Source organism: Orcinus orca, chromosome 1 (genome assembly GCF_937001465.1).
Source record: "Orcinus orca chromosome 1, mOrcOrc1.1, whole genome shotgun sequence".
NCBI lineage: Eukaryota > Metazoa > Chordata > Mammalia > Artiodactyla > Delphinidae > Orcinus > Orcinus orca.
In genome coordinates this window covers 179,760,957-179,773,668 of record NC_064559.1, presented here as the reverse complement: position 1 = coordinate 179,773,668, position 12,712 = coordinate 179,760,957, and the positions used below count along the sequence as shown (strand labels likewise).

The 12,712-nt window shown below is 57.0% G+C and overlaps 1 protein-coding gene across 1 annotated transcript in view; it reads left to right on the top strand.

Annotated features, from left to right (window-relative positions):
- The window catches only part of KCNQ4 (potassium voltage-gated channel subfamily Q member 4), a 57,861-nt gene extending 45,438 nt beyond the window's left edge, over positions 1-12,423 (top strand). Inside the window, exons 10-14 of the mRNA XM_004266378.3 lie at positions 2,671-2,891; positions 4,624-4,723; positions 6,907-7,038; positions 9,538-9,667; positions 10,243-12,423. Coding sequence (XP_004266426.1) covers positions 2,671-2,891; positions 4,624-4,723; positions 6,907-7,038; positions 9,538-9,667; positions 10,243-10,455 — 796 coding nt within the window. The 3' untranslated portion in view covers positions 10,456-12,423. The remainder of the gene's footprint in view (positions 1-2,670; positions 2,892-4,623; positions 4,724-6,906; positions 7,039-9,537; positions 9,668-10,242) is intronic.
- The last annotated feature ends 289 nt before the right edge of the window (positions 12,424-12,712 follow it).

The window sequence follows — 12,712 nt, the reverse complement described above, 5'->3', positions numbered from 1 at the left end:
TTGTTGGGGGCTGTCACATGCATTGTTCAGCATGTTTAGCTGCGTTCCTGGCCTCTACCTGGATGCTAGGAGCACCCCCCAGAGTGACGACAAAAAATGTCTCCAGCCAAATGTCCCCTGGTGAGCAAAACAGCCCCCACCTGAGCATCACTGCCCGACACCCTATCCTGGCGGCTTGCCCCAGGGAAAGAACATAGTCTCTGCGGTCACAGAAAACTGGGTTCCAGGCCTCGTTCCATCCAGAGGAGCTCTATGACCTGGAAGCCGAGTCAGCCCCTTCCATATCTGTAAAATAGGGGAGGTAACACTGGAGCCCGCCACCTGAAGTGGCTGAGAGCTGAAAAGGCTCAGGCAGTCAGAGTGGACCTTGTGTGTTCTGAGGAGCCAGGGAGGGAAGGAGCTCTTTCGATGTCCACTGTGTGCCAGGTTTCTTTCCATTTTCTTTGAGCTTTTAGGCTTCAAAGAGGCTGACATGAGCCGTTTTCTGGGCGCTGCCCAAGGAGCTGGAATCCAGGGCCGCCCCTGGGAAAACAGTGCCTTGTTACCTTGAAGAGGAGTCCAGGGTCTCTGGCTGGCTGGAAGGTTACAGAACCCCACAAACCACGCCGGAAGCTCCTTCAACCATCACAGATCAGAGCTGGAGAGGGACCTTTCAAGACCTCTAGGGCAAGCCCCCACCCCCTTCCTTTATCCGTCCTGCTGAGTGCAAACTCAGTCTTGCACACTTCTCGTGACAGGGAGCTCACCCCCTTCCCCCAGAACACCATTGGAGGGATGTGCCGGTCACAGAGGTCCAGAGTTCTGGGCCCTTGGCTGAGTGTCAGGGCCTTCTCCGCCCCCCTCTCTTCCTCTGCCCCTTGGAAGAGTGGAGGACAGAAGGAGGGGCTGCACGGACGGGGTTGGGGGGTGCTTGCCAGCATGAAGAGAGCCTGAAGTAACAGCTCGGCGGAGGAAAGTTTGGGAGAGCCAACCTCAAACTTTGGTTGGAATCTTTGGGATGTGCTGAGGGGGTCCTGGGCCAGCAAACAGCATGCTGGATTGCAGGGGCCGCCCTGTCCTCATATCGTCAGGGCTCGCATCCTTGACCTGTAACCTCTCCCCTCCGGGCAGAGGTTCCTACCCCTAAGGATGGCCCTACATCCCAGTTGCCTTCCTGAAGGCACCTGCTGTAGGTGCCCCTGGTTTCGAAGTCTCCCGCACCTCAGCACCTCGGCTCTATACTCTGTCCCCCATGCCCTGGGCATGGAGGACCATAGCTCCCACTCTGCCCTGAAACCAGAGTCTGTCCTCTCCTCAACCCTGGATCTGAAAGTCCCAGAGACCAGGTGACACAGTGTCCTCCCCCAGCCCCGGGCCCATCTCAGAATTCCTCCCAGACTGGCTGGTGCTCTCCTGAGCCAGGGCCCTGGACGTCTGGGGTGGAAGGGCCCCAGACGTGTCTGAAGGGGGCCCTTCAAGTGGCAAGCCACAGCAGGGAGGCAGTGGTGACACCACAGGCCATGGGATGGGGATGTTTGCATAGGTCCTATTCAGACAGCGACAACGTGGTCCTTGAACCTCTTGGACACAGAGTTACTCTACCAGGTATTGGTTAAGCAGGGCCTGTCGCGGGGAACCTGAGGCCTCCCCTCACCTGTCTTCCTCCAAGATTTGGGGAATGGGTGAGGAGTTCGGGTGCGGGAAGGGAAGTCTGAGTACACACACAGATACACACGTATGTTCACACATACACGGAGATGTAGATGCTGTTGAACTGCAGACTCAGGAGGCTGGGGGGGTCACATAAGCAGGACGTCAGTCTGGGTGGGCAGGGCTCAGGCAGGGGAGACCACAGAAGAACAGGTTATAGACCTTCACTGGGAGGAGGGGCACCAGGCATGGCCTGGGCATACTTGTGGGCCCATGCTGGGCCAAGAGCCCCAGCAGGCCAGTGCACTGCACACCTCCAGGGGCACCATTCTCACTGAAGTCTGAGTGATGGAGACTTTGGAATTTTGCAGTGCACTGCCTGTACAACTGTACCATGTCCTAAAGCCCTGACCTGACCAGTGTGGGGTCAGATAGCTCCAGCGGTGGGCAAAGGAGGAAAATATAAATTGACACGTGTATACACATGCCGACGTAGGTATACACACTGGCACCTGTGTGCATGCAAGCACACACCCTACACATGCACATGCCCTCAACTCCACGCAGCCCGCCCCTGTGTACAGGGAGGAGCTGGGGGCCTAACTCAGTGTGCGTGGCCAGGTGAGCTTCTCCATCCCTCAGCAGCCTGTCTGTCCCCAGAGGGGTCACCACCTCCACCCACCCACCTGCCTGGGCCAGGCCCAGCTCCCCAGTCCCCCTGTCTGTCTCTGACTCCCTTCTTGGGTTTCTGTCACTCTTTCCACTCTGACATCTGTCTCCTGTGCACCCCTTATCTGTCTGGGCAACAAGGGGTGGGAGGTCGGAGTGGGGAGGGGAGCTGTTCAGACTGACCCTGGATCAGCTTCTCATAGGAGTCAGGGCCTCCCTCACCACACCCTTGTCCCATCCCAGGAAGTCTCCCCTTGGTGGAGAATCAGCCCCAGTACCTGCCCCCAAGCCCTAAGTCAGCAGTGTCCCCACTCGCACTGGCCCCCAGCTCCGGTAACTTGGCTCTCTCCCCCACCCGACCTGCTGTGCCAGCAGGCGGATGGGTATCAAAGACCGCATCCGCATGGGCAGCTCCCAGCGACGGACAGGCCCCTCCAAGCAGCACCTAGCACCTCCACCGATGCCCACTTCCCCGAGCAGTGAGCAGGAGGGGGAGGCCAGCAGCCCCACCAAGGTGCAGAAGAGCTGGAGCTTCAACGACCGCACCCGCTTCCGGGCCTCCCTGAGACTCAAACCCCGTGCCTCCGCTGAGGGTGAGCCCCTGCGGGTCTGGGGCCAGGACCTGCTGAGGGTGGCAGGGCGGACACAGAGTCTGGGCTGGGGGTGGGAATAACTTGGTTCTAGCCCCAGCTTTGCAGCAGGTTGACTATCTTTGGGCACCAGTCTTCTGGTCTGTAAAATGGGCATCATAATACCTGCTTTGCTGATGCTCCAGACAGTTTGAGAATCAGAGGAGAATGTAGAGGTGGCATTTGGTAGTGGTTAGGAGCACAGACTTTAGAGCCAGGCTGCCTGGGTTTGAATCCTGGCTTTGTCACTTATGTTGGGCAGGTAACCTAATCTCCCTGGGCCTCATTTTCCACATCTATAAAATGGGGACAAGAAGCATATCTACTTCATAGGATTGTTGTGAGGATTAAATGAGATTATCCACAGTAGGTGAGCAGAAGAGTTCTGGAATATAGCAAGTGCCCAACAAAAGCTAGAAGTATTACAAACATGCTCTGGAAGGAGCAGGAAGCCATCCTTGCTGAACTGAGCCCTGACTGTTGGGGGGTGGATTATCTCGTTTACTTCTCTCAACAACCCTGGGAAGTAGGGTCTGTCTCTATCCCCATTTTATGGATGTGGAGACTGAGCTCTCTCAGCTAGTGAGTGGTAGAGCTGGTATCCCCAGCCACGTCTGTCCAGCTCCATGGCCCACACTCCCCACCCTGGCCCTCTTTGCCAGCCCAGCCTGGGGATGTGAGGCTGTGAACCTGGTGGGGTTGCTTTTAACTGGTTAGAGAGGTCACTTTTTTGAGTTCGAGCTTTGCTCCTGACTTGCACTGTGACCTAGGTAGGATACTGCCCCTTTCTGTGCCTCAGTGTCTTCTTCTGGAAAACAGGAGGGTTGGACCAAGTCCCCTGGAAGACTTCTCCCAGCTTTGACCTGCTTCAGGGCCCTGGGTGGGAAAAGGAGTTGGGGGGGTAGACAAGGATGGAGGTTGGGGACGGGAACCTCGGAGGGAGGGGACCCAGCCATGCTGCCTCTGTCCGTGCTGTATCAGCCCCCAGCATGCTGCTGGCTGACCACTCAGACAGCCCTTTCCTGGAAAGTTACAGAACCCCACAAACCAGTCTTTGGGAGGTGCTGGAAGTCTGGGCATGGCTGGTGCCCGGGGCCTCCTCTTCCCTGCCAAGAAGCTGCCTGGCCTCCTGCCCCTCCTGCCCCTGTGAGGCCAGGATAGCATTACCTGTCTGTGCAGCGCAGGGCACCAGCCTCGGAGAAGCTGTTTCTCTCGTGGGGGCGGGAGGGAGAATGACTTGGTTCAGAGGCTGCGTCAGGAGCAGAGCTGGGGGGTGGGACCCAGTCCCTTGATTCGCTCCTGGCTGAAGGATGAGGCTGTGTGCGCAGTTATGTGCAGAGGCCTCAAGCCCCTTGTCTTTGGCGCTCACTGGCCTGCGTGGTGGGACGGGTGGGACTTCCTCTAGGGCTGTGTGCAGTTTACCCCGGGCCAGACCAGATGTGCCCTAAAGCAGCTCCTGCGTGCCAGCCACCAGGCAGATGTTTACACGGGGCAGACGGGCATGCAGCAAACCGAGGTTTTCACTCTGGGCAGGACAGCCAGGGGGGCAGGAACCTGGTCTGCTCTGTGCCCCCAGGAAGGTTCTGGGCCCTTCCTGAGGCTCTGTCTCCCTCTCCGTACCTCTAAGGGTGGTGGTAGGGGTTGGGAATGGCCCCTTCTGCTGCCACCACCTGTCCCCCTGCCCCGGACTTTTCAGAGGGCCCCTCAGAGGAAGTGGCAGAGGAGAAGAGCTACCAGTGTGAACTCACAGTGGACGATGTCATGCCTGCCGTGAAGACGGTCATCCGCTCTGTCAGGTGAGACTGAGGCTGGAGGTGGGCCACCCACTGCTGCTCCCCGTCTGGGGCCCGCCCTCATGGCCAGGCCTGGCCTAGCATCCAGCACGCCAGCTGCCGCCTGCCTGGTCCCCTCAGTGGAAGGCGGGTGGGGTGGAGAGACAGCATATGGCTCCCAGCAGGGTTTTTGCAGACTCATCGTGTCTGGAGGGCTGGCCGGGTGGGGCGGTGGGCACCGCTGCCCATCATGGTCCCTCTGCTCACACCTGCGGTGTCCTCTCTGCTTCTCTCCCCTTCCTCTCTCTTACTTTATGTCAGGCTCTCTTCTCTTTATTTCTCTCTCCCTAGCTGGTATCGGCATCTGCCTGTTTCTCCCTGGGTCTCTGTCTTACAGGCAGTTTTGCTCCATCTCTGTGTCTCAGTCTCATCCTCCTCTTGCCTCTGTGACTCAGACTTACTGTCTCTCCTTGGGTGTCTTGACCTCTGCCTGTCTGTCTTCCCCAGGACTTCCTCCAGAGCAGTATTTTTCAAACCACAGGTCACAACAGTTTGAAATCAACTTAGTGAAATCAATTTAGTGGGCCATGGTCAACATTAAAAAAAAAAGAATAGAAAGTATCAGAGTGCATCCCTCATAGTAAGAATAAAAATGTTGATGAAACTTCTGTTTCAGTTGTGTGTGTGCGTGCGTGTGTGTGTGTGTGTGTGCGTGCGTGCGTGTGTGTGCGTATACTAGCTTCTGTAAACTGTATTTCTTATGGTGGGTCTTGGTCAAAAAGTTTGAAGGCCCCTGCCCTACTGGCTTTACTGGCTGTCTCCCTCAACAATTCAGGGGGGGCAGAGTCTCCTGAGCCCTTTAGCCATCCAGCCAGGGATGGAATGGAGTTCTGGCCTAATCTCTGTCTCCACACTGCCGCTCCAGCTTCACCCCTAGGCCTTCTAGACTTACCCCCTCTCCTCCCTGCCTCATGCACCTGCCTAACCCTTTTAAATCAGAGTCAGCTGGGCACCCTCCTCCCAGAGAGTCTGAGGCCTCTCCCCACCCGCTTTTTACACATCCTGTCTCTCCCCTCCAAGTGCCCAGCTTCTGGAACACAACGCCCGAGCTGCCCCCTGGCTCAGGTCAGCTCTCCTTGATGCCTCACACGCAGCATGCCCCAATCCTGTTCCTCCTCCCATGTCCCCATGTCAGGCAGTGCCACCGCCATCCACCCGGTGCCCAAGCCATGGGAGTCATGCTGGACTCAGACTCAGAAGCCTTTCGGTCCTCTCTCCTGCACTGCTCAGGGCTGTCCTGTGTCTCCACCCCACTGCCCTCTCCCAGCTCTTCCCCTGCAGTGGGTCTTCCCACCCGGGACTCTGCCCGTCCGGGGCATCCTCCACACAGGCCTGCAGAGGATGGTTATGCTGAAGCAGAGGAAGCCACACGGCCGTCCCCACTGCCCCGACCTCCCAGGGCCCAGTCGCTGCCGGGGATTCAGAGCTCTTCAGAGTACCCCCCTCAGCCCCACCACACATACACACACCTCCCCTGCCTCCCAGGGATTAACCCTTTTCCTTCACATCCTGTTCCAGCTACTCTGAACTGACTCTCACTCACACATCTCCTTGCCTGTCTGTGTCCAGAAAGCCTCCCTTCATTCCCCACCTCTTGCCCTGGGACTGCAAAGTATCACGCTTAAGACTTGTCCCCTGACCTCCCCACCCAAGCTCTCCCTGCTCATGGTCCCCAGTCTTCTTTCTTCATTCCTTGACATGACCCTTGTCACCCCATAATTGTCTGTGTCCTCTCCGTCTCCCACCCCAGACCAGTGTTCCTGAGGCCAGGGATTGGATCTGATGCCCTTTTGGGTGCCCGGGGTCCAGCACAGCAGTGCTAACAGGCATATGCAAAAATGTCTTTCCCTAAACTGTCATCAGCAACAGTGTTCACAGATGCCTACCTTGTGTTCCACCCAGCAGAGAGAAACCAGGCCCAGTCCCTGCCCTCCCAGCTGACTGAAGATACAGGCACATTAAAGAATACCAAACAAACTTAGGGGGCCGGGGCAGGAGCGCGGCGGGTATGTAGGCAGGCTGGACACCCAGCAGTGGCTGTTTGCGGTGGCCCAAGCAGGAGCTGCCCTCGTGCTGGACAAAGTAGCAAAGGACGGAGTGGGGGCTGGAAAAGAATCCCTGTCCTCTGAGACCCCCTCCCCCGACAGGATCCTGAAGTTCCTGGTAGCCAAAAGGAAATTCAAGGAGACGCTACGACCATACGACGTGAAGGACGTCATCGAGCAGTACTCAGCAGGGCACCTGGACATGCTGGGCCGGATCAAGAGTCTGCAGGGCCGGTGGGTGAGCCGGCCTCCGAAGGGGGAGGGGGGCAGGGCGGCCGCGGCACCAACCCCCGCACGAGGTCCGCTGGAGCCTCTCTGCCGGCTCCCGAACGGAGCCCCGAGCGCCTCCTAGGGCCCTCTGCGGGAGCTGGAGTTTCTGGCCTGCAGCGCTCTGCAGCCAGAGCCCGCACCTGTTGTTGAACCTGAAGAAACGCCAAGCCGCAGGTCCTCCCTGCGAACCTACTGACCTGCTTGCCTCGGGAACGTCTTTAGATGACTGTTTTCTCGTCCTGAAGTAACAGGCTTAAGATAATCAGTGACTTCCCATCTCCTAAGGGAATAGGCAAATTGTCCTCAACGCTGCTCACCTCTTGCCTCTGGAATCCTCCAGCACCTCTTCTCTCCACCCAGCGTATAGGTAGATTCTCACGTCAAGACCCCAATCACTTACAACTCGCCCTTTTCCTCTTGTGGCTTGCATTCTCACTGCCCATTCATTTGTTCTCTCAAGAAATAGTTACTGGGTATTTATTTGTTACTTACCAGACAGTGGGGATACGGTAGAAAGCAAATGGCCCCTCCCTCATGGAGCTTTCATGCCAGTTGAAGGAGAACAGATGATAGTAAGTGAAACTAGAATATGTCAGATGATGATAAAGGCTAAGGAGAAAAATAAGGGTTAGGGTGTTGGGATTTGTGATTTTTAAATAGGCGAGAAGGTGACATTTGAGAAAAAAAAAATTGAAGGTGAGGCAAACAGTCCCATGGTTGTTGTTTAAATAGTTTCCAGAGGGAACAGCAGGTGCAAAGGGTTTGAGATGGGCAGGTGCCTGGGGTGATGATTTAGGAACAGCAAGCAGGCCAGTGTGCCTGTCCTGGCATGAGGGAAGCAGGAGATGAGGTTAGAAAGCTAATGGCACTTAGACTATATAAAGCCCTGTAGGCCACTGCAAAGATGTTGGCGTTCATCAGAGTAAGATGCAAGCATTGGAGGGCCTTGAGCAAAGGACTGATGAAATCTGAGGTATATTTTAAAAGGATCACCCTGGATGCTGTGTTGAGAATGGCCTATAAGGGGCTAGGATGGAAGCAGGGAGACCAGTGAGGGAGCTACTTCAGACATCCAGGCAAGAGATGCTGGGGACTTGGACCAGGTGGCAGCAGTTGAGGTGGGGAGAAATGGTCATATTCTCGATATATTTTGAAGGTCGAGCAGACAGGGTTTTTGGAAGGGGTGTAAGAGAAAAAAAGAGAGAGAGAGGGAGAGAATCAAGGATAAAGCTAAGGTTTTGGCTTGAGCAAGAGGAAAAAAGTTGCTGTTTATTGGCATGCGGGAGGTCAATGAGTGGAGCAAGTTTTTTTTTTTTTTTTTTTTTTGCGGTACACGGGCCTCTCACTGTTGTGGCCTCTCCCGTTGCGGAGCACAGGCTCCGGACGCGCAGACTCAACAGCCATGGCTCACGGGCCCAGCCGCTCCGCGGCATGTGGGATCTTCCCAGACCGGGGCATGAACCCGTGTCCCCTGCATCAGCAGGCGGACTCTCAACCACTGTGCCACCAGGGAAGCCCTAGTGGAGCAAGTTTTGCTCAGGAGAGTTGGGGCATGTTGGGTTTGTGATGTCCATCAGACATCTAAATGCAGTGTTGATCTGGCAGCGGAGTGTGGAGTTGGGAGGAGAGGTGTAGGCTGGAGATGCAGATTTGGTGTCAACAGTGTATAGAGGAATTGAAAATCTGGAACTGAAGACATCAGTTAGCGAGTGAGCATAAATAGAAATAAAGAAGTCCCAGGAATGAGCCTTGGGTCCTGCAATGTTTAGAGATTGTGGAGATAAAGGAGGAACCAGAAAAGGAGACTGAGAAGGAGCAGTGAGTGAGGTAGGAGGAGAACTGGGCGAGGCTGATGTTTGGGAGTCCAGATGAAGAACATGCAGGAAGAAGGGGTGATCAGATGTGCTGAGCACTGCTAATAGGTCAAGTATAATGAGAATCAAATTTAACAACGTGGAGGTCATTTGGGAACTTGACAACAGTAGTTTTGGTGAAATGGTGGGAATGAAAGCCTGATTGGGGAGGTTTTGGAGAGGAAGGGTGGAGAGAAACTGAAGATAGAGGGTAGAGATAACGCTTTCAAGAATTTTGCTATATAGAGGAGTAGAAAAATAACGTGCATCCAGTTCCAGCCTTGTCCTCCTTATAACTCACATTCCCACTTTTGTCTCTCCCTCTACCCAGTCCACCGTTGCCTGCCTGTCCTCCCATCAGGCAGCTGTTTTACTTGTCATGCTTGCGTGTGGTGCCTTTGCTCTCCTGTTTGGAAAACCCTCAAAGCAGCGGCCGGGTACCTCCGTTTAACTCGGCCTCCATTTGGCAGATCAAACTGGCCCCGCCCTCAGATTGCCTGCTCCCACCTTGCAGGATGTCTCTCTCCCCTTTCAGCAGGCAAACTCAAATTCTTGTAGGAGAGAGTTGTGGCGAGTGCCTGGGCCCTTTGACAGTTCCTTTTCCCCACAGGGTGGACCAGATTGTCGGCCGGGGCCCCGGGGACCGGAAGTCCCGGGAGAAGGGCGACAAAGGGCCCTCCGACACGGAGGCGGTGGATGAAATCAGTATGATGGGACGCGTGGTCAAGGTGGAGAAGCAGGTGAGTGTCGGAGGGAGTTTCGCTGGTGTGGTGGAGCTAGTCGTCGACCGAGAAGCTCTGGAAGGCCCCCGGGTCAAGCCCAAAGGGAGGGTGCGTTTCTCAGAGCAGCCCAGAGCACCCGCGGGGCAGGCATCCCCTGCCCGACCGACCCCGCCCCACAGATAAGCCCCGCCTCCCAGGAGGCCCGCCCACTCCTGCTAAAAGACCCCGATAAACCCACCCTCTCCAGCCAAGCCCCGCCCTAGGTTGCTAGCGTCTCAGATAAGCCCGTCGAAGTCCCACCTGCTTCATTTGACCCCCTCCTCACTTGTCTCTGTCGATCACCCGGACTATCCCAACCAATCACAACTAAATTTCGTTCGTGGGGGGCGGGGCGGGGAATAAACCCCAGGTTCCCAGCTTCGTTCCGCCCTCCGGCCAAGCTCCGCCTTTCCTGTCGCACCCCCCTCCCGGAGGAGCCGCGTCTCCCAGACGTGACCCTCCCCGGGAAAGCCCCGCCTCCCAGCCGCGTCCCGCCCCCAAGTCCCGCCTCCAGTCCCGGCCAGGCCCCGCTTCCAGCCGCGCCCCGCCCCCAGGTGCAGTCCATCGAGCACAAGCTGGACCTGCTGTTGGGCTTCTACTCGCGCTGCCTGCGCTCTGGCACCTCGGCCAGCCTGGGCACCGTGCAAGTGCCGCTCTTCGACCCCGACATCACCTCCGACTACCATAGCCCTGTGGACCACGAGGACATCTCCGTCTCCGCACAGACTCTCAGCACCTCCCGCTCGGTCAGCACCAACATGGACTGAGGGGCTTCTCAGGGGCGGGGTAGCACACGGCCAGCCCCTCGGCCTGGCACTCGGACCCGCCCTCTGAGGCCTCCGGACTCCTCTCTTACTTGAACTCGCTCCCTCGTGGGGAGAGAGGCCACACGCAGTATTGAGCTGCCTGGGTGGGCGAGATACCCGATGTGGGTGCCAGCGACCCGCCCCACCTCAGGAGCGTGAGATGCCAGGCCGTACGGAGGGCAGCAGCGGCGGCTGTCCCGCGGCCTCTGGGACCCCCCAGTGCCCTGCCCGTTCCATCAAGGCCCGACACGGCCCGCCGGGCAGGGGCACTGCTCCGGGAGTGGCAGTGGGGCGCTGGGGCCCTGAGCCCTGAGTCAGCTTCCAGCTATGCAAGGTGAGGTCTTTGGCCTGCCCTTTGGACAGAGCAGGGAAGCCTTCCGGCCAAGTCCCCGCCCCACTTGGGGGTGGGCCCACGGTGCCCATACAGGTACCCACAAGCACAGGACCCTGCCGCAAGGCAGGTGGGCACCATATATGCAAACTATGTTAAATATGCAACTTTGGGGACCCCCATGGGGTCCCTCTGCCCCTCCCCCACTGGGAGATGGGCCCCCAGCAGTAGCTGGTCTCAGGCTGCTTGGCTATGACCCCCATCCCTGTTCTTTGGCTTATCAACTGCTCACCTCCCAGCATGGGGCCTCTTTCTCCCTTGCCTCCCAAAGGGCAGTGTCTGGGCCTTTCTTCCCATTTGCAGGTGTCCCCTCCCAGGGGCTCCCTCTTCCTGCCAATGTTCACTCCCCTCTGGCCCTAGACACCTTTGACAACACAAGTTTCTGTGTTCTCCCCCCAACCTCCCATAGACAATGCTCCCACCATCACACAAACATGTCCCTACAGTTTCCCCAGACATGCAGGAAGTCTCTCACACTCGCGCTGACACACACAGTCACCCACACTTGGAGACTTGAGCACAGAGCCACTCAGCCTTTCCTGGGCCTCTGCAGCTGAGGCCAGTGGACTGGCCTTGCAGGGCAATGTCCACTCCTACCAACTACATCCAGGCAGGAGAGGGAGCTCTGACGTGACTCCAGGTCTCCAGAACTTTACCAGCTCCCCTTTCTCAAGAAGATCTACTCCGCACAGGTCCAGGAGCCCTAACTGCTGCCTCTGCCTGCCCCCGAGGGCCCTCCTTAGCGTCCCCACAGCACAACTCAGGCCTAGGCCTCTGGGGCCTGGACAGCACTGGAAAGACCACAGGCCCTTCCGCAGGGTGGTTATCAGGCCCACTTCCATCTAGGCTTGCCCTCTTCCTAGTTACTCTAACTCACTCCCAGAGAGAATTATAAGGCATCTAGTGAGTACCATTTGTCAGGCACCAACTGCATATGGCGCTCACATGCACTGTTTCCCCTCCTTCCATACTCCACTTTTCACTTCAGTTGGCAGCCCCCATACCGCATAAGCCCCCATCCGCTCCAGGCCCCCAGCACCTCTTTGGTATCCCTACCCCTTTGTCCCTCTTCTGCAAAGCCAGTGCAGGTGGCAGGAGGGTGATGGGTAGTGGACCAATGGTGACCCTTTGTGGGGCACCAGGGAGTAAGGGGTTCAGGCCCAGCTGCCTGCATCTCATGACTGGGGACCTGCATGCACCAGCGCCAGGGCTGGGGTTGGATCTTGCTCAGCCCCATGGTGCCCAGCCTCTGCCCCCACGTGCCCTCTGCATGTGACCGTCATGCCCTGGATGGAGCCTATCCTGGCTCACCTCACCTGCACTGCACTGTCCCCAGAGAGCCACACCTCCGCCCCCTGAGAGACAGAGCTGTGGAGAGGGGCAGGAGAATGGGATTACCCTATGACCAAAGGAGACTTGGGAAGAAGCCCTTCCTGCTTCCACGATCAAGGTTCCCCACCAACCCGGTTCTCGGATATGCAAGTACCTCACTTTGTTAACTTATTAACTTATTGATTTCATTAAAGTTTTCAGCAGGAGGTGGTTGGTCTTGGTTGTTCAGTGCCTGTGGAGTGGGGCATCTGGTCTGGGGGTGGGGATGAGGAGATTTGGAAGGCAGCTATGCTCACCACTGTACCACCAACGCTGCACAGGAGGACGAGGAGATTTGGATTAGTCAGGACTCTTTTGGTTGTAAACAACAGAAATGAAACACGATATGCCTTAAGTGGAAGGAAGGAAGGAAGGAAGGAAGGAAGGGGAGGGAGGGAGAAATTTATTGGCCCAGATAACTAAAAAGTCCAGGGGATAGATTTGGCTTCATGCACA